This window comes from Phoxinus phoxinus (assembly GCF_949152265.1).
Source record: "Phoxinus phoxinus genome assembly, chromosome: 4".
Classification (NCBI taxonomy): Eukaryota; Metazoa; Chordata; class Actinopteri; order Cypriniformes; family Leuciscidae; genus Phoxinus; species Phoxinus phoxinus.
Genome location: NC_136879.1, coordinates 30,007,418 through 30,035,013, shown reverse-complemented (window position 1 = coordinate 30,035,013; position 27,596 = coordinate 30,007,418). Strand labels below are relative to the sequence as shown.

The window sequence follows — 27,596 nt, the reverse complement described above, 5'->3', positions numbered from 1 at the left end:
CTATAAGTGTTGTTATTGTTGTTGTTCATTCCTAAAATGTTATATTGCGTGTTTAAATATCTATATTAGTATACTACTCATATTTAGATTTTTTTTTTTTACATAAATAGTAGGTTAAATAATAAGTAGCTTGAATCCATTGACTGTAAAAAAAAAAATAGCTTGAATCTGAATCGTTTTGACCCTCTCCGCTTTCGGTAGTTGGAAACACGTGGCACGTGCTGGTTGCATAGCAACGGTTGACAACATTCAGCTCGTTTTAACCGGTAAGATACATCACACCAGTCCACCTTGCAAAATGATTAAATATATAATTATTGTGACTATCAATTTAACCAAACTAGAAAATGTGGGTTTGACAGAACAGTTGTTAGGATGTGTCGTTCATTTTACTGATAAAAAAAACGCCTGTTTGTCTTTCATCTTGATGACTTTTAGCATGACACAATGCCAATATGTGTGACGTTATGTTATGCAGTAAAACTACACATCTTGATGAGATTAAACTAAATAATTGCATTAAATAATTTTTGGGGAAATTAGTTGTAAATTAGCCTGTTAACACCATTAATTGTCAATGAATGTGTCTTTTCCCTATTTTTTTAACTTATTCATCAGACTTGAGGTGCTGTAAAGATGTCTGTTCCCTTCTCCAACACAAACCTGCGGATCCCTAAAGGTTTTGGGAATTTATTGGAGGGTCTTGCCAGAGAAGTTTTGAGAGACCAGCCTGGAGACATCCCTACCTTTGCTGCTCTCTACTTCACAGAGCTTCTTAAAGCCAGAGAAGGTGACTGAGATGGTTTCCTTTAATCCTGATGTTTAATAGTGTTTGATGATATATGAGTTACTCATATACAGTATGAGTTAGTCATTGTTGGCTTATACAGTATGTCTTTATCCAAGGCAGAAATCATTCTGTTTGCAATGGCTACTACTATATACTGGTAGTCAATGCATGCTTGAACATAAATAATATTTTGTTCCAGAAAGTGGCCTCGATCCAGCAGAGTGGGGTGCAAAGATGGAAGATAGGTTCTACAATAATCACTCGTTTAAGGTATCTAAAAAATAAGACAAAACTCTGAACCTTTAGATTATTTCACAGTTATTCCTTTTAACATGCATGTGTTGTTTGTTCTTTTCAAAACAGGGCACATCAATACAAGGAAACTCCATTTTACCTAAAATAAATACAAGGTGTGTGGATGAGAAAATGTGATTTCACTCTTTCACTCTCCCTTAGTTATCCAGATGAGAGAAGAATCAAAATGAAGACAGACTGAAGTGAAGACAGAGTGAGATTTTAGATTAAAATGTAGACAATAAAACTTGTTTTGGTTTGATTTCCTTGTACATTCTTGCAGTGCAGCAGCTTTAAAACAATATAACAGGATGAAGCTCTTCGGGTGGCTCTCCTTCTCTGAGGTAGAACTTCGATCATTTGATCAAGCCGAGGGCGGCTTTCGGACGATTGATTGTAGTGTCAGAGTACAGATATGCATCTGGGTTGTAAATAAGGATTAATTTATTACTCATGTTGTACTTGTTTGTGCTTTTATTTACTTGTATTATTAATCACTGTTGCATATAAAATTACCTTCTTACATGTCAATTTTCAGAAACAACACTGGCCTTTCTGAAACTTTTGGAAACAATGAAACCCATCATTCTGCATTAAAAGACCTCAACACTAATCATTCAGAGGATACTGAAGTAAAGCAAAAATATGAGTTAGAAAAGAAGCTCGATGAGGAATCCAGTGAGAGGGAACACCGACCTGCTGCAGATATTCCCTATGTGGGAACAGCAGATGTTGATATATGTGCTCAAGAGCTGAACGACGCAAGCGGGATTCCAGAACAAACATCAGACGTACTGAAAGATGAAGAGGTCGTAAAAGAAGCTGTAGATATTGATATCTGCAGATCCGAACTTGAGCCTACACCTCTGACTGCCTTTGGTGGTCTAGCAAATGTGGATGTGTGTGCTGAAGAGATAAGCCACCCATCTGAATCTACTGAGATCAACAGAGACCTGGGAAGTCCAAATCCATCGCCTCCGAATGGAGAGCAGTCGGAATCACAAGATGAATCTTTTGTTGAAACGCCTTCACATATTGAGCAAGATGTAGGCAAACCACCAAATGAAATGTCTGATGTTGATGACGACGATGATGATGATGGCCATATTGAAGATGCTGAACAGGGAGTCTCAGAAATGGTTGATACTTCCTTAGAAGACACTGACTCTGAGAAAAAGAGCACTGAGCAGATTTATGTAGAGGATTCAGCAAAAAGTACAATTGAAAAAGATGTTACTGAAAGTGCAGCTGAAGCAGGGCAGGAATCAGAGGAACATAATGAAGAAAATGATGACTTACCAGACAATGAAGATCAGGAAGAGACCAATCATGAGTACAGCAGTGTAGCTGATTCCACATCTGATATCAATAGTAAATCACTGATGGAAATGAAAGACGCATATATTGACTACGGTGATGAAACAAATGACAGTAAAAGTGAAGTCATAGATGTTCTAGATGAAGCTGACCATCAGGTTCCTACTCATACAGGTGAGCATGAAGCTGAGAACAGCACTGATGAACAGAGTACATCTAAATATATTGATGCAATTGAGGAAGACCTTTTAGAAACCCCAAAGCCAGTTTCCCAACTAAACAACAGTGAATCGGAAGTAACAGAGGATATGATAAGCAATGACATTTTAAACACTGATGTAATGGAAGCTTCTGAGAAGGATCTAAACACAGAGAATGTAAATGAAGGGAGTGATCTTGACAGTGATGCTGAAGAGATGGATCCAGACATTTCAAACATACCTCAGCAAAATATGGTGAAAACTGAGGATGAGGAGGATGATGGAACCCATGATACTGAACCAAAGAAAGCTGAAGAAGCTGAGCCCTGGCCTTTAGAGAGAGAAACAGAGGTTATCGGTGAAGAACATCCTATAGAGTTACAAGAACAGACTGAGAATGATGCAGATCAGGAGGATCAGTTGGAGGAGCAAAGAGATAAAAGCCAGGAATCAACACTTGAAAGTGAGAACCAGGATAATCTTGACAGCAGTGAACCAAAGGTAAAAAAATGTTCTTATTTTCTTTCACTCCCTTCCCATTTGATAAACAAAAAGAATGGTATTTGTATAAAAAATATGGGTTGCATAATTTATATTTTATGTTGGGATAGAAGCCTCATCCTAAGACTGGCCAGATTTATCACATTTTATTTTGAATTACGTTTTTGGCGTAAAACATTTGAGAGATACAACATTGTGCCTCGATCTGTGCCTCGATCCAGCGCACCCCTTAGCTTTACAGCTGTGTGCTTTCGCTCCTCCCTAAATGTTTAGTAGTTTACAGTAGGCTGTGGAAGTGCACTACAACATCAATGATCTTATTTGTTTTGATCTAATTTATTTTTATTTTATTTATTATTTTATTTAATTTTTACATTTATTTATTTTATTTGTTTTTCTGGTTTTCTATATTTAAAGTTCAAGGAAAGCCACTTTCAATAAGACTTTAATAATACAATAAAACTCTTTTTTTTTTTCAATAAATGCAGGATGTTTACAAAATCACTAAGTAATAGTATTAAATAAACATGATCTTAAAGAGTAAGTTCACCCAAAATAAAAATGTAAATTATCTCATAATTTACTCACCCTCAAGCCATCCTAGGAGTATATGACTTTCTTCTTTCAGCCAAACCCAATCACAGTTATATTAAAAGAAATATCTAGGCTCTTACCAGCTTTGTAATGGCATCGAATTGCACCCGAGTTTTTTAAGGCTCCAAAAAGCGCATACATCAATCCATACTACTCCAGCGGGTTAATAAATGCTTTCTGAAGTGAAGCAATGGGTTTTTGTAAGAAAAATATCCATATTTAAAACTTTATAAACGAATCACTGGCTTTCGGCAAAGGCTTGGATTACTTTTGGATTTCTGGATTACTTTTATGCTATGATATAACTCAGATTGTGTTTGGCTGAAAGAAGTCATATACACCTAGGATGGCTTGAGAGTGAATAAAGTATGGGATAAATGTCATTTTTTGGTGAACTATTCCTTTAATATTTACCAAAATAATCATGATTATGATTTTTGCCACAATCAAACAGTCCTACGTCATCCTTACCTTGGATGCAGACTGTTCCTTTTATTGTCCCAAGTTAATAAGTAAAAATAAAATCTTCAAGGACATGTCTGATCAACAGCATGGCTCTGTTCCTCTCCGGAGAACAGTGATTGAAGATGTCCTGAAATACTCCAGCTGGTGAGTACAAGACCGCAAGAGTCAAAAAAAGCTTAAACTATACATACATCTTACATCATATAAACACTATGCATAAACCTAAAGAAATGTTTGCAACATTTCATAAAGAGATGTTCAAAAAGAAGTTTAGATATTTTACCAAGAGGTCAGAACAAAATCCACATGCTTATTTAAAGGGGTTCGAAGGAGACAGATTTGGTGGTGTTTCCATGGAAACATTTTACCGACCATTTATCTGAGGGAGAAACTGATCTAGCCTAGATTTTGGAGTTGTGTGATATGTTCCCAAAGAAACATAATACTGTATGCACCCAATTAGCTGCTTCACTTTTCAATCCTCGGTCCAAAGTGCAGTGTTTCAAGTTCTGTAGGGGTTAATTAGAGACACGCACTAAAGCAAAGCTCTCTTCCTCTCACTCCAATGTAGGTCATCTAACCTGACCTATATCAACTCTTGTCCAATGACTCTATATGCTGTAGGAGGGGCAAGGGAATCATGTTTCTATTTTCAGGAACAATATTCATGGCTATCATCAATCTCTGGCACGACTGTAAAGTCACCTCATCTTCTTCTAGGAAACTCTGTTTTAACACTTCCATGCTCTGTGAAACGACTTTATTATCTCCCAGCCTTACGCATCCAACAGATGCCAAGAAAAGAGAAGTGATATCATTACAGCACCGAGCTGCATGTTCTCTGTTTAATCTTGGTAGGGTAGGAGGCAGGAGATGGAGCACTGTTCTAGAGAAATAAAGGGCAATGGATTTACTGTCTGTTTGTCTTACTCTACAGTATATTGCCACAGGGTGGAGGAGGCACGGACTGTGTGGGACTGACTGAGATGTGGAGGGATGCTTCTAGTATTTTCTTAGTTTATGATGATAGCCTTCAGCAATATTTTGTACTGTGCATATTAGAAGTAATGTAGGCTAATATAATTAGTTTAGGCCATGGTGTGTCCCTTTTCTATCTCAGTTTTCTCCACTGCGAGGCTAAACCAAGAATCTCTGATCCTTTTGGTAGCAGGTGACAGGAAAGTGAGAATAATGGCGCTATAAACGTCAACATTACACAAAATATTTGCAACAAGTAAAGACCGACCGACCTGTCAGTGGTGTCAAAATGATAATGCTCGCACGCTCCCTCGCTCTCAAGCGCGCGTACGCGTTCGCGCGCGCTCTCTCTCTCTCTCTCTCTCTCTCTCTCTCTCTCTCTCATCCCACCCCAAGATACTGAATTATAAGGATAGTTGGAGGAGAGGAGTATTCGACCAAGGTATTTTGCCTTGTGAGGAGGTTTACGCTCTGTTGCGCTTGCACGAGACGAAAACACGTTTATCAGCGTCTGTAATTGCGCGTCATGGATTGTCATGTCGTAAGTACTGACAACTTGAATTATTTTTTTGTGTGTGTGAAAAGTACTTAATAAATATTAAACATCCTTTTTATAAACTGAACCAGTTTGATAATGAATGAGTGGTACGTGGAAACATCCTTTAACTTTTTCTATGCTTGTTTAGGCAATATAACGTTAAACTTATTTTGCAGATACGTGTTTGTTTTGGAACTTTATAAATGGCTGTAAATTTCATGTCCAGTAAATTTATGAACGGTTTGTGGGTTTATGTCTTTATGCATATTTTGTGCTCATTGTCATTTCACACTTTTTAACCGTTTACATTTCATGTCTTGAAAAGTATAAGGTTTACAGCATAAACTATACAGATTTATGCATTAAGGTTCAAAAGATCCCAAAATTAACTCTGTGTTGTTATTATTATGGTGGCGCTATTAGCTATCCAGATTTATTTATTTATTTCAATTTATTTTATTTCCAATGGATATATTGGATTTGCCATTGGAAATAAAGAAAAATTGCCAAGTAGTTATTTTGTTTAAGTAGTCGGTATCACCAATAGTAATCAAAACTATGTTGAACTTTCAATTAAACATGGTTGCCTAAAGCTATAAAGAACGTAGGGTGTGGCTATAATCTCATAATGGAGTAAGTCATTTTAATGAATTTTAGTAGGCTAAATGTATGTATAATTGTTCTTGTTTTGTATGCCATGTTTGGTCGTGATCACATTTGCATATTTTGCATATTGCATATGTGTCTGTCAACAACTGTTTTCAGCAGCTATTAACAAGGTTAACTGGCCAATTGTCACAAAACTTTATTAATCCTATATTTAAGCATGCAAAGTTATCCTGTTTAGACAGAAAGTGTATTAAAAAGTGGCATTATTATAATAGTGAGAAACAAAATGAATGTAGTTATTGTGCATGGATTGGTGTCAACAATTAACAAATTTGTGAGCTCATGGGCTTAAGAGGTCCTTGCTGAGACCTCAATAATTTCTGCTTGCTGTTTATGCATGACAAATCGTTCATCATATAATTTAAATGGACTGGTATAGACATGGGAAAGGCTTGTGACTGCACAGTTTCATTAGAGGTGATCCATGGGTAAGCACACAGTCTCTGAGGAAGCAGTAAAATGAACAGATGCTTATTTATAGGGGATTGTGGAACGCCTCTGCCTTTGGCCATGTATGAGCATTTTGGCAAAATTCTTGGTTAATATGAAAAAAGGCTGATTCTTAGTTCAAAAGTGGGTGGACAGGGTTTTACAATGGACTTCTGCTCATCTTCTTCACACAAGCTGTTTAAAGACTGCCAACCAGCCTCTGCTGAGCCATTTTACATATGCTATGTTGGTTGTTGTGGGTGAAAGCATGTGGTTTCACAGCTTCAGGAAGACATAAAGAGACAAATAACATCACATCCCACACCACGCTCTTTAATGATGTGTGATGACATGCTTCACAGAGCGCATGAAACTGGTCACAGTTGGTCTTTGCATCAAGGTGGTTTGGTTTTATTACATTTCTGTTCATTTTATTTTCATTAAGTACAGGTAATAGGTTTCTCACACTTTTAAAAATAAAGGTTATTTTGATAATCCAACATGATCATTCAGTTGGTGGTTGTAGATGTGCAAAAGAAGCTGGCCATAAAAAAGTTTCTGTAGAGCTGATGGATAGTGATTCATTGCAAGGGGGCTTAAATGGGCAAGAGATACATCATGCTAAACCCACTAGGGTGGTATATAAGATCTCAGTGGATTCTGAATCATTTCATGAAAGAGCAAAATCAATATGCAATACGTCCCTCCTAAATTATTGTTCATCCCTGGTAGGAAGAATGCAGTCAGCCACAAGAGGAAGAGGACATCATGGACATCCCATTGGATGACCCAGAGGCCAATAAGGCGGCCGCCAAAATCCAGGCTGGCTTCCGTGGTCATATGACCCGGAAGAAGATGAAACCTGGGGAAAAGCCCAATGAGGAGGTGAGCAGCAGTGGTGAGGCCCTCAACGGCAGCCAAGGGGACTCAGGTCAGTCACTGTCCCCAACAGTCAAAGAGCCATGATGACTCAACACCATCCCACATGGTGCAGAGGTCGCCAGCTATCTTGATCCAACTCAGCTTGGCAAGACATTTAAAAACTCTCACAGATCCTTGCAGAATCTGGCTTTGAGATCTGAAGTAAACAATTAGAGCTTTGAACTTTAATGAGAGTTAAAGAGTATGTTGATTACCCTTTTTCTGTCATCTGTATCAAAGATTTAGAATAAAAAAAGACCACTATAGCATATGGACAGAAAAAAAAACATCAAATCAAAAATGCAACAAAATGAAAAATCCATCAGTTATGTTTAATGAGTCATATCTTTATACTCAGTAAACATAAGACATGAACAAGTGTGCTTTTTAATTACCCTCTGAGTGCTTTGGATAATAATTTTCTTAATCAAGTAATTATTAATGACCACATCTATCATTTTAGCCGATTTTTAAAAGATTGCGGCCGTTTCACCGATTGACAGAGCCAATGGAGTCCACAGAGTCACTCTGTATTCTCTATTATCTCAGTTTGTTGAGACACAAATCTTTCAAATCGAATTTCTTTTGTGGGTGGCTTAAGCCTCCACAATTCCAGGACTCAATATTAAAGCCTTGCGCAGATTTATCCCCCTTTCAATTTTCTTTCGGCTAATGTGTTTTGTTCTGCACAAAAAGTTCCCCTCCGCTCAGTATGTATGCAAATGTTTCTTGATTGGTTGATCCCCAGAGGTGTGTTGAGATTCTAATTTAAAGCAACAAATAGGCCAGCGTGGATGGAAAGACCGTTACCGTTCTCACACCACAGCTTCCATCTGAACTACCTTCATCTGCGTCATCCTTTGAGGAGGAACCAAGCAAATCTGGTCATATGATGTAAAAAGTGGGGCAAGCAATGAGAATGAAGGTGTCCTTCCAAAGCTCCAGCCGGGCCCAAATATCTCTCCTTCAGCTGTGCCGCTCCACTCTACCCCACCTCTGTGCCGAATTTAGGCTTTTCCCGAGCAACATCAACCCAGTTCTCGGTTGCTAAGCATTTTATGTATGGAAGTGTTATTTATATCCTCAGGTGCATCTGCATCGCCAAAATGAGGCGGTGCTCTGTTTTACTCCGACAAAAAGACCAACTCATATTCTGGCTAAATCAAACAATAAGTAAAGCTTTGTCACATATATTTGATGAGGAATGCCAAGCTATCAAGCACTGCAAAACTCAGTAGTTTTGTCTTGTCTTCCAGTACAGATATCTAAACATTCTTAAATCGAGATGCATTTACTTGAGAAGCAAAATGACTTAAGATATTAAATCTTCCTTTCTTCTCAAAATTAACTGAGTTTGTGTTATTAAAACAAGAAAAAATATATTTTAAGATCTGTTCACTGAAAGGTTCTTCTATGCCATCACCCCTCTTTTGGAACCTTTATTTTTTAGAGTGTATTCTTTTAGATATTTGTAATGAAAAACTACACAAAAAATATTGCATATGATGTTACATCAGCCCTGTTACTTCATAGTTGACTAGACAGCTGTTAGTTGGCAAACTGAAATATTCAAGTACTGCAAACCTAATAAAAGTGTGTGTTTTGCAAGCAGGGGGAACAGACGGAGTAGAGACAGATGCCACATCTGGTCCAGAGCAATGAAGACCTTTCTCAAAGTGGATGGCTTATAGGACGCTTTCTCCAGGGATTTTTTTTTTTTGTCGACAAAATAGTGAAATTAGGCTGGATATGTCTGATGTGTGAACTCTTTCTCTATTTTCTGCTTCTAATCCAGTCTGGGTGAATTTCTGCTCCAGCATGATTTTGCATCCCACAAAAGGCATCTGTATACTGTATATCTGATATTTGTACGAGAATTTAACACAGGCTTCTTCAGTCAGACAGTCAAGTAGACTTAAAATAATGCATCATGATTGAGTTTTGTCATATTTTGTTACTTGATATTCCTTTTCTGTGGTAGTATGTTTATGATTGCCTTGATTTGACCATGTAGCCACTATCACGATAAGATGTTAAATTTGTTTATTGTCATGAAATGGAATGTTATCAGTTGTGTTGACTGTTTGTTTGGTTTGCACCCTGTAATATGTTGAAATCAGAGCTTCCAAAGCAGCATATGGCATGGCTAGATCGACTTATTTATTTCAATTTACTTTAATTTGTAAAATGATTTATTCTTTCTTTAAGGTAGTGCATATCATTAGAAGTATAGAAATTGAGTTAACAGCTTAATGAGTGATAGCTAAGATCACCTTGCATGTTGACATCAGCATCGAGCTCTGTATCAGTTGAAAAGCGAATAAAAGCTCAGAAATGTGTGTTGCATGCATTGCAAATGATTTGCAGTCAGAGGCTGATCGTTAATCTTTTGAAGAGTCTGATAACAAACAGGCAGTTATATATAAGCAGCAGAAATTGAAATATTAACCTACGCATCAGTCTCATTAGTCCTGCTGGAGCATCTCGCTGGAGGGTTCACAGCTGGAAGGCTGTGCTAATGAGACCTGGACAGTCATTTATCAAGGTCAATGTGCCACATGCCCAATCAAATCAGCATTTAGGCTTATATAATAGCATTAACATTACAGTATTTCTGATAAATGTGCATGTAGCAAAGCTATAACTAAAGAACTCTCAAAGAAATATTGTTTGTTAACATCATTTGATATAATACAGTAAGTAAACCATATGTTGTGATTATATTCAAGACTAAAGGCCATCTCGATAAAATGTTTAGTTACAAGAATATTTATTATACACATTTTCTTTAAAGCATTATTTTATTAAGAAAATAATACAAAAAGGTCTTGTTCAAAAAAGGTTAATAATGAATCAGTTTCAGATTGAATCAGAATCAGTGAATATGCAAGTTGGTCAGTTTCTCTCAGGAATTGTGCATTTCTATACTTTGGTTTTAAAGAATCAATCATACAATATTATCGTGTGCCGGGGGTTTTTCAGTGAATAATCTTATTTTTTTTTTGGTCTGTTATTTTTATTTTTATTCTTATTTCAGTTTTAGTCATTTTAGTACTTCAACTTAAACATATTGTATTTCAGTTAGTTTAGAAGGCAACTTTACATGCAAGATTAGATTTTATTTAGAATTTTCAGTTTAGTTTTATTTCAATCAACAACAACAAATTGTTTTTTTATATATATATCTATATATATAGTTAACGATAACAACCCTGCTATGTGCACATTCTGTTGCTTCATGGGAAAAAGAGCCCACTTTAAAAATGCATATAAAGATACAGAATGTGAATGTGCTTTTATATACTTTTTGAAGCTTGAAATCTCCAGTAGGCTATATATATAGATTGTAAGTTTGTAAAAAAAATATATCTTATTTTGTGTCACACAGAACTAACTCATACAGGTATAAAACGACATAAGTGTGAGTAAATGACCAAATTAGAATTTTAGATGAACAATTCCTTTAAGAATAAGAGGTTTGACAACATAAATAGTGAATCTATTTCTCCATGACAATATTAATTACTCAGCCATTACATAAAGAGCAGCACTTAATTAGACTGATCATGCGCTTCATAATTAAAGACATATTGCACTCCGTTAATCTTTTTAAATGTGTCTCAGCTGATGTACTGTGGACATTTATCACACACAACGAATCACATTCTCCATACTGAAGTGACTTCCTAATTCCTGCTTTGAATGTTTTAAAGGGGACCTGTTATGCCCCCCCTTTACAAGATGTAGGCTAATATAAGTCTCAGGTGTCCCCAGAATGTGTCTGAAGTTTCACCTCAAAATACCCCACAGATCATTTATTATACCATGTTGTAAATACCATGTACATTTTTGAATGGGAAGGAAACACATGCTGTTTTCGTACATGTACTTAACTGTTTTCGTAATTAACTGCTGTTCCCCACCTTTCTAGAAGAGATCTGAGCCTTTACAGCTCGTTCAAACGAACAAAAAATCGGTTTGGTTTTGATTATCATCTTTATCGTGGTCACACTCACGTGACAATGCAGTTCTTCTTTATCATCATGAAAGCTTTATTTGCATGCGTTTTAAAGCCATATCAGTCTAACTTCTGATCTATGGTTTTCTAAAGCAAGCTCACAGAAAGCTAGATGTCAGACAGCACGTCCCGTAAGTTCTTTTTCATGTCTTATTGCTCTTAAACTGTCAAATACACACCAGGTTATGTAAAAAAAAAAAAAAAAAAAAAAAAAAAAAAACCACATATCCAGTTATGTCTGTGAACATAAACAGCAAGTAAAGAAATCGCATGTGTAGCTTAGGGCTGTGCAAAAATATCGATACAGCTATAAATGTACGTTGTCCATCATATACATATGGCCAATGTCTCAGAAGTATGCGGGAGCGAGCATGGCGGAAAATATGAGCTTGCAGAGCCGACGTTTGGGTTCACTTTGGTTTAGGGGTGTGCGATATCACGATTTTTGATCGTGGACATTTAAAATGCCTCCACGATCTGCTTTTGAAGAAATATCTTAGTATCGTGTTACAGTGTATTCTATCAGTTCAGTTCTGGCGCCTCCCAACAACGCGATGTAGTACATTCACATCACATGTTAAGGCAGAGGTAGAGTTTGTTACAAAAGTTCATTATTTGCATGTGCTTTAAAACCTTTCCGGTTAAACATTTAATTCGCATGATTACCTCAGCTGGTAAACAGCAAGTTGTATTTTCAGCTCTATTATAAAAATAAAAATAAATGTATAGGCCTAAGTATTGCAATATATCGCAATATGTATCATATAGCAATATATCCTAGCGTGTTCGTGACGCACATGTATTGCGATATGTATCGAATTGTGAGGCCCTTGCCGATACCCAGCCATAGTAGCCTATATTAGATTGTGTATTAAAGTGAAAGCGGCTTAATATACAGTACCTTCTTTAGCTATATTTCTTATAGAATATATTTCTTATTTAAATGCTGCTGTTAAATGCTCTGGAGATAAACATGACGAACTGTGTACTGCTCACTGCTTATGATTTATGGGGATTAAAAAAGGAGTGGGTGGATTTTTTCTATTATATGGTGGTTGTGTACAGTACACACACTGCGAACACACATTTATGTTCAAACACCATGTAAAAGTGAATTTTGCATAATAGGTCCCCTCCCCTTTAATATTTTACAGTGAATGATTACATTTGATTGTGTGGCCTAACTTTATGAAGTTGATTTCCTCAAATCAAGTGGTTTTCGATCAGTTATCGTATAGGCTACTGACTTTTAACATTTCTAAACTTGGATAGGGAGGAGGAAAAACTGGACAAGATGTCCTCCGCACAGCAACAAAGACCAGCCATAATTGTCATTTCTTTGTGTGGCTCAACTTTTCTTCTTCCCCGGGTGAGAAATGAGCGCCTGAACTCAGTCGCCCACATTCCCTCCTCCGCGCGCAGGCCTCAGCTTTATGGGGCTCCAATGTAACCTCCCCAGAATTAATTCTGTCACTGGCTCCAGGTCTTACAGTCTCCTAACAGCATTTTTACAGGTTGCCTATGGCAACACAAAGTGCCATAAGACAGTTCTCTCTCAGACTGCTGCTGTGTGTCCCATGATTCCTGCCCTCAACAGACTGCTGCTGACAACACCGACCTGACAGCTGCCATACCGCCAAAAACATTCAGCTAACCCAAACAACACACACATATTATGTATTTATAGCCTGTGAAAGATCGAATTACACTTGCAAATGTGTGCGTGTGTTTTAACACAAAAATGGAGAGTGGATTTGCATAATTGTTAAAGTCTACTGTTTTGCCTCACAAAAACATGCTCAGTTAGCATTAGCACCGGCTGGCTGCTACATCTGTAGAATCTCATAGCATATCAGTTGTGGATAGATGTTGAAATTAGACTACTCTCCACATCTGAAAAATCTGTTTTAATCTCAACACTCTTTTAACTGTTCCGTTTTTGTGCTTAATTTTGTATTTCACATTAGCAATACATCAAAACCTCCAGTAGAGGGAGCCTGTGTATAACAAGTTTACCATGCAGCAACAAACGCAAATCAACGCTTAATGTATTGCTGTAGCCTATCTCTTATATGCATTTTTAAAAAGTGGGCTCTTTTTTCCCAAAGCAACAGAATGTGCACATAGCAGTGTTGTTATTGCTAACTATTAAAAATATAATTTTTTTATTTAAACTAAACTGAAAATTATCCCCTGGTTTCACAGACAAGGCTTAAACCTATTCCTGGACTAAAATCCATGTTTGAGCTGGTTTAACTGAAAGCAACTTGCACTGATATATTTTAAAATATGTCACTGCCATTGTTTTGTCTCAAGATGCACACTAGTAATGTTTTTTTTCTTTTTCTAAGGCACATTTATGAAAGCTACTGAAATGTCCTAATTGAACTAAAGCCTAATCCTGGCTTAAAGCCCCGTCTGTGAAACCAGGCCTATAAATATTAGATAAAATATAATATTAAAGGTAAAGTTGCCTTCCAAACTAACTGAAATACAATAGGTTTAAGTTGAAAACGTAAACTGAAATAAGAATAATAAAAATACAAAAGCACATACAATTACTAAAAGAAACTAAAATTAAAACTGAAAATATAAAAAATAAAAGCTAATTAATATATAGCGTAATCGTATATAAATTATATTAAAAAAACACTTTTTGATTAATCTTAACAGGAAATTATAGTTACAGACATAGTTAAAACTTAAAAATTAAATGAGTAATAATTAAAACTTTTGTCATCATTTACTGACCCTTATGCACAAAATTAGATGTTTTGAAAAAGGTTAATGCTGTTTTGTTTTTTGTTTTTCATATAACAAAAGTATATGGTCCAGGAGCGGCACAAATATCTCATTAAAATTTGCAAATGTTTTACGAGTGAATCCAAAGTTTCTCGGGGGGACTTATAAGTTATTTTCTCGTTAAATGTTCTCATGTCTCATGAAGTCCAGTGCATGTGCACTATAGCTTCAAGAGGATATTCTCCAGCGGAGACGTGTGCGAGGATCTTTCATGCTTTTAGTGCACTATTGACCTTGGATGTTCCCACTGACTCTACTTGACAGATTCCCTCACAAGATGAGAGAGTCCGGGAAAGACTTTTATCCTCTAGAGGACAAAGGCTAATTCCAAGCTTTGTGCGAGTATGTTTGTGTCTCAGAGCCCTACTAAAGCTTTGATCACCAAGAACAGAGGAGGCCCTTGAGGATAACAGACTGTATGTTTCCTTAAAAAGCTTTTTTGTTCTGACATTCTTTTCCATTTGCATACATAATCTGCTCCTTTTTTTGCTACGTGGGAGGCTAACATTTCACATACCCAGTTTGGATCATCAATTTTAGCTCTCTAAACTTGCTGTCTTGGTTTGGCATATATTATCAGAAACGCCATCTGTTGTTATTTAAATGTTTTCATTGTGTGCTAAACAATAGCTGTGTTTGCTACTAGCATCACTATTGCTCATAATCGACATTCAAGCTCCTTTTTAAATTTTAAGCCTTCATACTAAAGCCTTTAATTTTTTACTAGGTAGGCTATAGGTTTTCTGCTACACTCATTGTGAATGTGACCACCGCAGCTGCTGACCTCTGCAAGACATGACATCAGCTCCCAGACAGACATGTGATGGCTAGGCCACAATTCCTGGCACATTTTTTCTTTTCAGCAGTGGAAATAATGTATTGTTACAACGAAGAGTTAAACCACTAACAAATAAATAAATAAATATAATTATTGTTAAATTGTTGGAAAATGTAATTAAATTTTCCCAAAATAAAAATTCTGCAATTACTCACCATGTCGGTCCAAACCTTATATACTGTCTATGGTCCAAACCGGTCCAAACCTGATGCCCTTCCACTTACAGTCATTTTCAAGGCACAGAAAGGTAAACATCAAAGTAATTAATGATGTGGCTGATGTGATTTAACAATTTTATGAAGCGACGCAAGTGCTTAGTTTGCGAAAAAAAAAGAAAAAAAAATGTACCACTTTATTACCAATATTAATCTCTGTTCACGTGTCAACACAACACGCATGCGTCGTGATGCTTGCTCTGCTCTCGTTGTGTTGACGCGAGAGTAGAGTAGACGTTGTTGAGTGAGAGCGCTTTGGAGATTAATATTTAGTAAATAAAGTGGTAAATTATTTTTTTGTGCGCAAACAAAACACATTTATGATTTTACTTTTATGATGTCTTAACTACCTTTCTGGGTCTTGAAAGTGACAGTTGCGTAGCTGTCAATGGAGGGACAGAAAGCTCTCATTTGGAAGGACATCAGGGTAATTACAGAATTTTCATTTTTTGAGTGAACTAACCCTTTAAAATATACTTTAATTTAATATTGCAACATAATATTATAATATTTTATTGCTCCAATTATTTAATTATTAATATAAATAAATTTGAAACTTGCAATCTAGATCCATTTTGAAATGTCTATAGGAATTGTTTTAAACAAAACCATCCAACTCTTGTGCATAAAGGCCTTTTCGCTGAAGACTGATGCCTTAGCAACCTGTAGGTCCTCTTTTCATCCGTTATGGCCTGGTGGGTCAAAGATATATGGGGCTTACAATGTGCTCATGTGGGAGGGCCTGGTTAGGGATTGGTGAAGTAGAGGTTTTTTTTTTTCAAGTGCTCAACCTAAGCACTTGTCCTTGAGTAGTTGTATAGCAGCTTTAAAAAAGTTCTCCTTTCATTCATTTTGTAAATTATTCGTCAAGTGCCTGAATTAGTCCTCCTTGAACGCTCATTAAAATTAGGTACTGGAGACCATATCTTTGTTAAATTTTATATTGACTGATTGACTTAAAGGGGTGGTTCAGGATTTTGGACATCGGACCTCATTTTCAAGTTAGCCTGGTTGTTATTCATCAGTGGAGACAGTTTTCAAAAAAAATCATCCAGTCCTTCCAGTTGCTTATGTGACGGTCCTCTATGCACCAGTCTCGTTGTGTATGTGGAGCATCTGCACAAGGGAAAACCAAAACGAATCAGGAATGGCATGACATCGCAGACAGAGAATAGAACAGCCCTTCACACAGCAATTATCAAAAGTTCTGCTCTTTTTTATTAAACTGGTTCAAATGTGATCGTATAGTGATCGTATAGTTTTTTAACAAAAATAAAAATATACATGTTTCACAATTCTTTGTCTTTTCCACAGTAAAATGTGAAATAAAATAAAATAAATAAAATCTCCAGCTTCTAAATCACTTCTGCTATATGGAAACACAGTATATAAAACAGCAAATTGTTTTCAACAGGAATATTGCTGTTATAACATACATTTTTCATTCAACAAAAATAAACATCAAATTCAATATATTACCTGCACAAGGGAAAACCAAAACGAATCAGGAATGGCATGACATCGCAGACAGAGAATAGAACAGCCCTTCACTACACACAGTAAATCAGACGAGGAATAGCATTAGCAGCAGCCATGCAACATGTGCTACATTTAACATTCAACTTCTAAAACTAATGCCTCACTCGACGTCAAACAAACAGCAATCATATCTTAGTTACATCAAAACAAAAATACAGTGAAATAAAACATTGTGTAATGAGAATTAAAGCACTTAGGCTATTATTGTCTCTGCAGCGTTTAACATGCGACTTACCACAGCAGTTATCAAAAGTTCTGCTGTGGATTACCCAGAATTCGCTATTTTCAGCACCGCGGCGCAATACCAAGTGATGCCAGCAGATGGCCCCATTTATGCAGGAATTTAACAACTATATACAACCCGTTACATACACCCCCCTAAATTTCTGCTAAATCAGGGAAGCGCAACCAAAACAGAAGAAGAAAAAAAAATATATATATATGAATTACATTGAGCGTTACTGCCTTATAGTCAGTTACAAAACTCCTCCTACAGAGATATGCAAGGCTAGGGTGGTACCAAAACCTAAACCTTGACATAGACACAAGAGATGCCGTTTACACCTCTCCCAATTGACACAGCTCAAAAACTGGAGTATCTGTCTACACTCAGGAACAGAATTACTCAAACGGCACATTATAAAGTCTCAGGCTACACTGCAAAAACATGTCTCATAAGAGTAACAAAAGAACTCACTGAAGATCCTGAATCTTCCACAACCTGGTCATTCATCTCACAAATTAATCTCTTTGGAGGTTTAATGGTCCTACCAATCCTAGTCATAGTCATGCCTCGCCTTGGCTGGTGAATTACAGGCTCAACTGATTCTGAGTCTACACTACTGGGAACATGTGAGTGTGCATCAGCTGGCGAGTCTGTGAGGAGCTGTATGGGGTGACTGATGGCAGACTGATCGTCTAGAAATGAGGACTGACTCACATCCCTGTCCCAGCCAGTACATCCATGACTGTCGTCGACAACATCATCCACATGAGGAGTAGTCTCTTCTGCATCGAATGAATTGTCTACTGCATTGGATGAACTGGGTAAGTCAACAACAACTTCACCAGGTCCAGCATTCTTTCCAGATTGCAAAATCCACTGCAATGTTTTTTCATCACTGTCAAGTAGGTCATGAGGCAGAGCATCACCATGATCAGTTCCAGCACCAACTGACAGGGAATCAGACAACAGGTCAGCATCATTGTTTCTCAACAGGAAACTAACAGGAAGGAGTAGGTTTCGGTGAACTGTTTTTTCTTTGCCAGTGATTGTGTCCTTCACACGATAGACATTGATTGCTGATCTTACTGACAACACTTCGTAAGGAATTGACTCCCATTTGTCTGCGACTTTCCGTTTCCCTCTTTCACCTCTGTTTGCCAACAAAACCCTGTCACCAACAGTCAATGGAGAACCTTTTACCTTGCGGTCGTAGAGCTTGGCATGACGAGCCTGTTCAGCTGAACTGTGCCTTTGAGCAACCTCTGCTGCCTCACTCAGGTCTCTTCTAAGGTGGGACACGAACTCTGAATGGGTAATGACAAGATCATTCTTTAGAACATGTTGAAACATTACATCAATTGGAAGTCTGGGAATCCTCCCAAACATGAGGTAAAATGGTGCAAAGCCGGTTGTTTCATGGACAGTGCAGTTATTACAGAAAGTCAGCACTCTTAATGCCTGCGGCCACTTTGCTTTGGACTTGGGGGGTAAGGCTCTGATCATGCTCCCCAAGGTCCTGTTGAAACGCTCTGTGATCCCGTTACCCATCGGGTGGTAAGGGGTAGTGTGCGATTTCTTTATCTCAGCCATATCCAACAGTTCCTTGATGAGCTTACTCTCGAAATTAGCCCCCTGGTCAGAATGCACACGCTTCGGAAAGCCATATATGCAGAAAATATCATCCCATAAACGGCGGGCCACTTGTTTTGCTGACTGGTTCTTACAAGGAAAAGCAAAGGCCATCTTGGTGAAATGATCCGTCGCTACGAGAACATCAACAGACTTATTATCTCCCTGCTCTGCCGACCAGAAATCAATGCAAATCAATTCCATGGGCTCTGTGGTGTGAATGTTCTCCAAAGGAGCACAAGCATTAGGCTCCGGCGTCTTACCAACAATGCAACGTTTGCAATTTCTGACATAATGCACAATATCATGCGCCATACCTGTCCAAAAAAAACGGTGTCTGGCCAGGGAGAGTGTACGCGAGCGTCCTTGGTGACCTGCGGCATCGTGTATGCCATGAAGAACTTGTTGTTTTAAGCAATCTGGTACAATGAACTGATAGAGCTTGTTGTTCATGTTGTGATCTCTTTTCACTTTAAATAGCATTCCATCTTGCAATGTGAGTTTGTTCCAGTGCTTGAGCAGCTTGATTACACTACGAGGCTCCTTTACACGCTCACGTTTGTCAGGTCTCTTGTGTCTCCGGACATAGTAAACCACTCTACTCACGGTGCTGTCCTGCTCCTGCATAGTCAGAAGAGTGCTTTTAGGCAGAGCAGTGGCACAATCCTCCTTCTCCAAATGAGGGATGACTCCCGTCCCCAGTACACGGCTTGTCCCACCAGAGCAGTGTGCATCCAAGAGGGCGGAGATTTCCTGAGATGTTAACTTGCCCTGGGAAAGTGGGTGGGAGAGATCAGAGCTTGGTTCAACATCTGTGTTCACGAGTTGACAGTTGTTTGTGTATCTGAAAGCATCTTGAACTGTTTCATCCATCACACCATTCAGTTGATTTAACAAAGCATGGTTTGGCTCTGTCACAAGGCGATGACTGACACTTGACTGGACAAAGGGCTCTCTGCTGAGTGCATCTGCTACTACGTTCTTAGCTCCTGGCACATACTTCAGATCGAAACTATAGGATGCCAGCTTCGCTACCCAACGCTGTTCACATGCATCAAGCCTTGGTTTGGTGAGTATGTATGTGAGAGGGTTGTTGTCAGTCCAAGCTGTAAAATGACGACCTTTCAACCAGTAATGGAATTTGTCACATACTGCCCATTTTAAGGCTAAAAACTCAAGCCTGTGAGCGGGGTAGTTCATCTGGGAGCGTGAAAGCGTCTTACTCGCAAAAGCCACTGGCCTCGCCATGTCACTGCCTCTGGGGATCTGAGAGAGTACTGCTCCCAACCCATCGAAAGACGCATCCACGGCTAATATGAAATGGTCATCAAAATCAGGGTGAGCTAATGTTACACTTGTAAGCAAGTCATGCTTTAAAGTCTCAAATGCACATTTACATCCTTCAGTCCAGTCTGATTGTGTGAGTTTAACATTTACAACTTTCTTTTTAGGATATCTCCCTCTCTTTTTAAAGCACTGCGTGTCTGGCTGGGAGATGAGCTTGAAGAGGGGCTTAGCCTTGGCTGAACATTGCTCAATGAAATGTTGATAATACAACACCATACCCAGAAATGATCTGATTTTCTTAGGACAAGGAGTAACGCCATCGGAGTCCATTAAATCAGACACTTGCACATTAGTGATGGCCTGAACTTTCTCAGGGTCAGTACAAATTCCATCTTCACCTACAATGTGGCCCAGGAATTTCACAGACCTTCTCAGAAAATGACATTTCTTTGGCGAGAGCTTCAAATTCTGAGTCTTCAACCTGGAAAACACCATCTCCAGCCGTTCGAGTGCAAGCTGCTCTGTGGGAGCAAAGACCAAAAGATCGTCAAGGTAACACAACAGACTGGTGAAGTTCTTGTCACCGAAAATCGACATCATCATCCGCATAAATGTAGCGGGACTGTTTGTGAGGCCTTGGGGCATGCGATTGTATTCGTGGAGTCCGAATGGAGATGAGAATGCTGTATACTTTTTGTCTCCCTCATGTAGTGGCACATTGTAGAAACCGGATGTCAGGTCCATAGTGGAGAAGAAAGCATTTCCACCTAGAGCAGCAAGTGCATCTGACTGGTGTGGGAGAGGATGAGCATCTTTTACTGTCCTGGCGTTGAGCCATCTGAAATCATTGCAGATCCTGAGGTCGCCATTTTTCTTCCACACAAGTACTAAAGGTGATGCGTACTCACTGTTAGACTTTCTTATTATGCCACTCTCCTCCATGTCATTCAGGGCTGTCCGTAGCTTCTCATAGTGACTTGGTGGTATCCTGCGATAAGGTAGACGAAACGGTTTGTCGTCAACCAGACGGATCCTGTGAACAAAATCTTTTGCCAGACCACAGTCCATCTTATTCTTCGAGAATATAGACTCATATGCTGTGATGATGTTGATTAGTTTGTTCTTCCACTCGAGAGACACTTCACATGCACTTAGGTCTAAATCGTTCAATCCCAAGTCCCTCAGAATGTTGGTCAACTCCTCTTCTGACTGTAGAGGTTGCTCGGGGAGGTGACAGGACTGGGCACTTGACTGGACGTTACACTGGACACTTTCAACCTCTGGGAAATCCTCTACTGCAATACATGGGGATACATCAGCGATTTTTGCATTCCTTCTCAGTGTCACAGGGCGATTAGTGGGGTTAACTAGTTTAACTGGAACTAAGCCATCACCAAATAATGGTGCTATGACTCGGCCGACCAAGATCTGTTTAGGCCTGGAGTTAGACTGAGTGGGCTCTATGACTACGGTACTACCCACAGACACCATGGCCTTGCTAGGGAGTTTACCCCAAACTAGATATTCACTCTGTGGCTGCAATGTTACACTACCTGTAAGTTTGGCAGTACCCACTTTGTCTGGCACACTATCACCTTTCCACCTATCTGTGTTAGCGAGTAATGACAAAAACTGAAAGGATTCATTCATCCCATCTCCGCTTGGCATGGTCATCAACTTCCAGTAACCGTCGGTGGTCCTCAGTAAAGTCAACAGCGATTTGATGGCATTGCTACCAAGAATCAGTTCTTCTGTCTGACCTGGCACAACCAAAACAGGGATCATCATTTTACATCCATAAACGGAGACTGTGACATCATATATCCCTTTGGGGGTAACTCTGTGACCTCCACATCCAACAACAACGATATTATCAGCTGAAGTCTTTATCAAGTTAGGATTGGCTTTCAACAGGTTAGCTTCAGCTGCTTTGCTTATGGTGCATGCCATAGAGCCGCTGTCAATCAGTGCTTTCAGTGTAGGGCCATTTTCTACAGACACAGGAGTATAGAACAGACTGTCAGTCATAGGGACGTGCTGTAAGGATTGAAAAATAACAGTCTTGTCAGAAGGGGCAATACTTTTTTGTACCTCATATACAGACTCATAATCCTCAGTATCACAAATGGGAGGCTGACTAATTAGATCTACACTGCCCTCCCCCTCGCGCAGATCTGTTAGTTTCCCTGATTGGACGGAGGTAGAGTAGCCCGTGACACAGGACAGTTGCGTCGGGAATGGCCGGGTGACAGGCACTGAAAACACAGGCGATGCTCACGGCAGTGGGCTAGGGCAGAGTGAGCTTCATCGTTACAGATAGCGCAAGGTAAGGCATCTAAGCCATCAATTCTTGGGAGTCTGGCATTACGTCGACCTGAGTTAGGCTGTCGTACGAATGAATTGCGCAGTAAAACTTTCTCCAGCATGTCGATCACTCTCTCTAGATTAGCCTGGTCTGTAGATCCACACCGCTGTAATCCAGAGTCATGGCAAGCGACAGAGGCTGCATTAACATCAACTTTGCAAACATTTGCCTTATCAGTCCTAACACAACATGTCGAACTAGCAGGTTTGAAGCTGGACTCTGATTTATGGGCATTTAACACAGCTTGCACTTCATGGGCTGACCACTTGTCAATGGACTTGGATCGAAAGGTCAGAGCCAAATCTTTACTGGGACAATGGCGGATGAACATGTGTGCAATCTCTGTTCCTGGATTATCAAATGATTTGCCTTGCTCCTTCAGACATTCAGAGGCTACATCTGCTGCTTTGTTTAGCCTCAACCAGTAATCGTAAGGCTCCTCATTGTCATTAGGCAAAGTGGTATAAAAGTCAGAGAGGGGAACTGGTGAGTACTGACTGCAACTGAAATGCTTCCGTAGCAGACTGTAAATAGCATTGGGACTGGCTTGGGTGTCAGACTCGCTGTTCCTAATCCAAAATTTGACAACGTCTTTTGCTCTGCCCCGCAAATGAACAAGTATCTCCTCAACATGTTCAGCAGTATTCATGTTTCCCTTCTTAACAAAGGCCCTCATCAGGTCTTCCCACTCCTCTATGTCAACTGAGTCAGATCCGTCCCCTCTGAAGGAAAGAGGCTCTTTGACATTCCTGTGTGTGACCAAGTGAGCCTGAGATATATCCACAGTGTTGGAGGGTCGGGTCAGAGTGGTACTGCCAGTATGCGGGTTGCTGTGTGTGTCTGATTTCAGGCTAGGTGGATTAAGACGAGATATAATACTGTCGGCTATCTGCTCCCCAATCATTAGAGCAATTGAGCCTACTTGATCGAACAAGTCGGGGGCAACATGTTCAGAGTGTGGTGTTGAACTAGTGACTGGTTGCCTATGTGGGTTACGCATATCAGTAATGTCAGGGGGATCAATTGAAAAGTCAACCCTATTCACTCCTAACGCAACGTTACTGCCAACAACAGGACTACCAAGAAAGGAAGCAGGTATCTGCAGTACACCCCTCCCCCTACCAACAGAAGCTGGAGTACGAGTCGGCGAATCAAGTCCTGATGCGCTCATTATGACACTTCAAAACAATAAGATCAGGAAAAAAAAATAAACAGATCAACTAACAAGAGAAAACTGACCCAAAATAATCAAAATTATTAAAAAAAATCAGAGCATTTAGAGTCCTTTTTTATGTGCAAAGGATAACATAAAGATGTCCTCTTCAGGAAACTACGGTCCACGATGTCCGAACGAAGCCACAGCTACAGCGGTCCGTCAATGGCAGGCAGACGTCCACTCACTCGCGGTTACGGCACCAATGTGACGGTCCTCTATGCACCAGTCTCGTTGTGTATGTGGAGCATCTGCACAAGGGAAAACCAAAACGAATCAGGAATGGCATGACATCGCAGACAGAGAATAGAACAGCCCTTCACACAGCAATTATCAAAAGTTCTGCTCTTTTTTATTAAACTGGTTCAAATGTGATCGTATAGTGATCGTATAGTTTTTTAACAAAAATAAAAATATACATGTTTCACAATTCTTTGTCTTTTCCACAGTAAAATGTGAAATAAAATAAAATAAATAAAATCTCCAGCTTCTAAATCACTTCTGCTATATGGAAACACAGTATATAAAACAGCAAATTGTTTTCAACAGGAATATTGCTGTTATAACATACATTTTTCATTCAACAAAAATAAACATCAAATTCAATATATTACCTGCACAAGGGAAAACCAAAACGAATCAGGAATGGCATGACATCGCAGACAGAGAATAGAACAGCCCTTCACTACACACAGTAAATCAGACGAGGAATAGCATTAGCAGCAGCCATGCAACATGTGCTACATTTAACATTCAACTTCTAAAACTAATGCCTCACTCGACGTCAAACAAACAGCAATCATATCTTAGTTACATCAAAACAAAAATACAGTGAAATAAAACATTGTGTAATGAGAATTAAAGCACTTAGGCTATTATTGTCTCTGCAGCGTTTAACATGCGACTTACCACAGCAGTTATCAAAAGTTCTGCTGTGGATTACCCAGAATTCGCTATTTTCAGCACCGCGGCGCAATACCAAGTGATGCCAGCAGATGGCCCCATTTATGCAGGAATTTAACAACTATATACAACCCGTTACACATAGTTTGCCGATGCTAGGCTAGCGCGAGTCAACGGTATCTGTGCTAGCTTGCCATTAAAAGCAGTTTTACCCACTCCAAAGTACACCAAAAGCAAATAAATTATAACGCCAGACTGTCGATGTAAATGTCTATTGAGAGAATAATGTTAGAAATCAAAGTACCGGTCCGGTACTCTTACATCTCAATGATCGCATTACATTTACAGGAACTAGTTTCTCAGCAGCGGCGGAATTTTACTTTGCTCCGGTTAGTAGTACTGCGCCGAAAAGTAAACACAGAACAGAAGCGCGCGCACTACAGACGGGACGTCTAGCTAGCTAGTAACGTTAGTAGCCTTGAACAACGATATTGAAAAACATTCGATTATAAACTAAGGAATTGACAACATGGTGATTCGTTGTGCATTTCGAAATTGTAAAAATAAACCAAATAGATGGTCATGCAAAAAGTTTCCACAAATTTCCATTGAGAGATCCAGAAAGGAACCAACTGTGGCTTCTTTCTGCTGGCTTGGACAACGAGACACCGGCAGAGACTATTAAAGTTGCAAATTTGTAGTGATTATTTTAGACCAGACGACTTTGAAAAACCCCATAATCGAAACGTTCATAAGTCACTGACAAGGAATGCAGTTCCAGCCGTCTTTCCATATGCACCAACAGCAGATGAACAGGTAATAACTTTTGTTAGGCTACTATAGAGCTCGGGATCGTTTCGTCACGTCGCAATGCATTGTGGGAATCACGGTACGGAAGTAGATGTACTGTATAGTAGGGAGTAGGTAATTCAAATTGTAACGTTGGTCATTTGATAATATTAGGTTTAATTTAGGTTATTTTAAGGAAAATGGTTCAGTATTGCTGTATTGTGACCTGCTGTAATCGGTCTCACGGTCGACGGCAAATAAATCATGTTAGTTTTCACCATTTTCGAACTTGGAAAAAAACGCAATGAGACTTGGTGTCTGAAAATACAAAGAGGCGTCGGATGGCTTGGGTCGCCACTGTACGGAGGAAAACCATCACCTTTAAAGCAATAAAAACTATTTAATTTGAAACTATTTAAAGTATGATGTAATTAAAGTATTTATTTTGGTGAACGGTGGGTTGTGTCTGAGGTGAATGTTATTATACTGGATTACAGAACTACCGGACGTAAACAGTGGATTATTGCAAGTATGATATGCGAGTAATTACTCCTGAAGTGTAACAAACCCGCATAGACAAGCTTCATAGCTCAGAATCTAACAAGTGTGTGTGTGTGTGTCAGTGTCACCACTGATGCTTGGTTAACGTTAGCGTTGCCTTAGTGCGAACGATTGTTTTCTCTGCGTTTACTTAGATCTGCAGATCTTGCACCCATCCATTTGTGAACGGCAGATGAGCCTCCATTGTCTTGAAGTTTTTTAATTGATCGGAGGTGTAAGCGCTCACTCCACAGACCAGGTAGGAGAAAATATCAGGGAAACTGAGGCTTGCTAAACTTTCATAATAGTTCATATAGGAATCGATTCCGCCTATATACTCTTTTTTTTTTTTTTTAAGTAGCGTTGTTTGGCTTCATTATTACGTTTGTCAGTATACGGTATAGTATAGCCAACTTTTTTTGTTTGTCACGGTCCATACTCTTTCTCGGTGCCAGTGGAGACCGGCCGGCTACGCTATTACGCTATTACCTTATTCCAAACGTGACCTCTAAAATGGCCGCCGCTACCCACAATGCACCATTCCATAACGTCTACGCCCGAGCTCTATAGCTATCTATTAAGCTAGTCCCTTCTCATAACTTATAGAATGACAATGACAGCGTTAGTGGAGATAACGTTACAGTTCAATTTCTGCCCTTTTAGTATCTATCTCGATTAGTTCTTCGTCTGTGTATTCCGGCTCATACATGTACGGTTCGTTGAATAAAACACATTCCTCGTCTCCAAAGTCTGAAACATTGGCATGGCTTTCAAACGTGGCCATAGTCCTATGTTGATTTCTTAGTGAAATATACTCTGCTTATGTAGTGATGAGTGTCAGCGGCAGGTAAATACACTTGCGTCATGTGGAGACTCTCTCGGTTGCCTAGGTAACTTAATATCACTCCGCCGCTGCTGTAGACTGCTAATAAATACAGGGAACAAAGTGTAACTATTGCAATGCAATGAAAGGGTAGTTTGATTTCTAACATTATTCTCTCAACAGACATTTACATCGACAGTCTGCCGTTATAATTTATTTGCTTTTGGTGTACTTTGGAGTGGGTAAAACTGTTTTTAATGGCAGGCTAGCTTATACCGTTGACTCGCGCTAGCCTAGCATCGGCGAACTATGCAACTGGAAGGACTGGATGAAATTTTTTGAAAACTGTCTCCACTGATGAATAACAACCAGGCTAACTTGAAAATGAGGTCCGATGTCCAAAATCCTGAACCACCCCTTTAATGGCTGCCACTGAAACGTCTATACTGAATTATCTACCAATGAGTTAGACTTAACAGTTTCTTTTATTTAAATTTTAAAATCTGATCATAGCTATATTTATTTTATATTAAGTGGACACTGTATCTTTTTTATACTCCCCATATAGCCTACTTTTAAATGTATAAACAGGAATAGAAATCTAAAAAAAAGGCTGTCAATAAAATAAACTGTTACGTTCTTCTCCTAGCGGCTATTTTGAAACCCCCTGGTCTAAGAGCCCCAATTTCATTCGCAACTACATTTTTACAAAA

The 27,596-nt window shown here is 39.0% G+C and overlaps 2 protein-coding genes and 1 long non-coding RNA gene across 8 annotated transcripts; 1 reads left to right on the top strand and 2 right to left on the bottom strand.

Moving 5' to 3' along the window:
• The first annotated feature begins 144 nt into the window (after positions 1–144).
• nrgnb (neurogranin (protein kinase C substrate, RC3) b) lies at positions 145–10,079 on the top strand. Of its 6 annotated transcripts, none has more exons than XM_079609560.1 (7): positions 145–266; positions 619–790; positions 990–1,060; positions 1,154–1,200; positions 1,623–3,102; positions 7,508–7,706; positions 9,309–10,079. In XM_079609560.1, exons 2-7 carry the CDS (start codon positions 637–639, stop codon positions 9,356–9,358), a joined length of 2,001 nt encoding a protein of 666 aa, XP_079465686.1. In that variant the 5' UTR covers positions 145–266; positions 619–636; the 3' UTR covers positions 9,359–10,079. The 6 variants fall into 6 exon arrangements, with proteins under 6 accessions (XP_079465686.1, XP_079465687.1, XP_079465688.1 ...); XM_079609561.1 differs by having other exon boundaries at positions 7,508–7,660; positions 9,306–10,078; XM_079609562.1 differs by having other exon boundaries at positions 7,508–7,660; positions 9,309–10,036.
• LOC306996732 lies at positions 2,134–15,771 on the bottom strand. The gene is made up of 5 exons (XR_013797161.1): positions 15,534–15,771; positions 4,168–4,302; positions 2,843–2,932; positions 2,384–2,463; positions 2,134–2,266 (listed from the first exon to the last, which is right to left on the bottom strand). It is a non-coding gene; the product is annotated as an uncharacterized lncRNA (long non-coding RNA).
• An 863-nt stretch (positions 15,772–16,634) lies between these two features.
• On the bottom strand, positions 16,635–18,757 carry LOC306997363 (uncharacterized protein). Its single transcript, XM_079610665.1, has 2 exons — positions 17,049–18,757; positions 16,635–16,685 (listed from the first exon to the last, which is right to left on the bottom strand). The coding sequence occupies exon 1, from the start codon at positions 18,718–18,720 to the stop codon at positions 17,761–17,763; it is 960 nt and encodes a 319-aa protein (XP_079466791.1). The 5' UTR covers positions 18,721–18,757; the 3' UTR covers positions 16,635–16,685; positions 17,049–17,760.
• Positions 18,758–27,596: the final 8,839 nt, after the last annotated feature.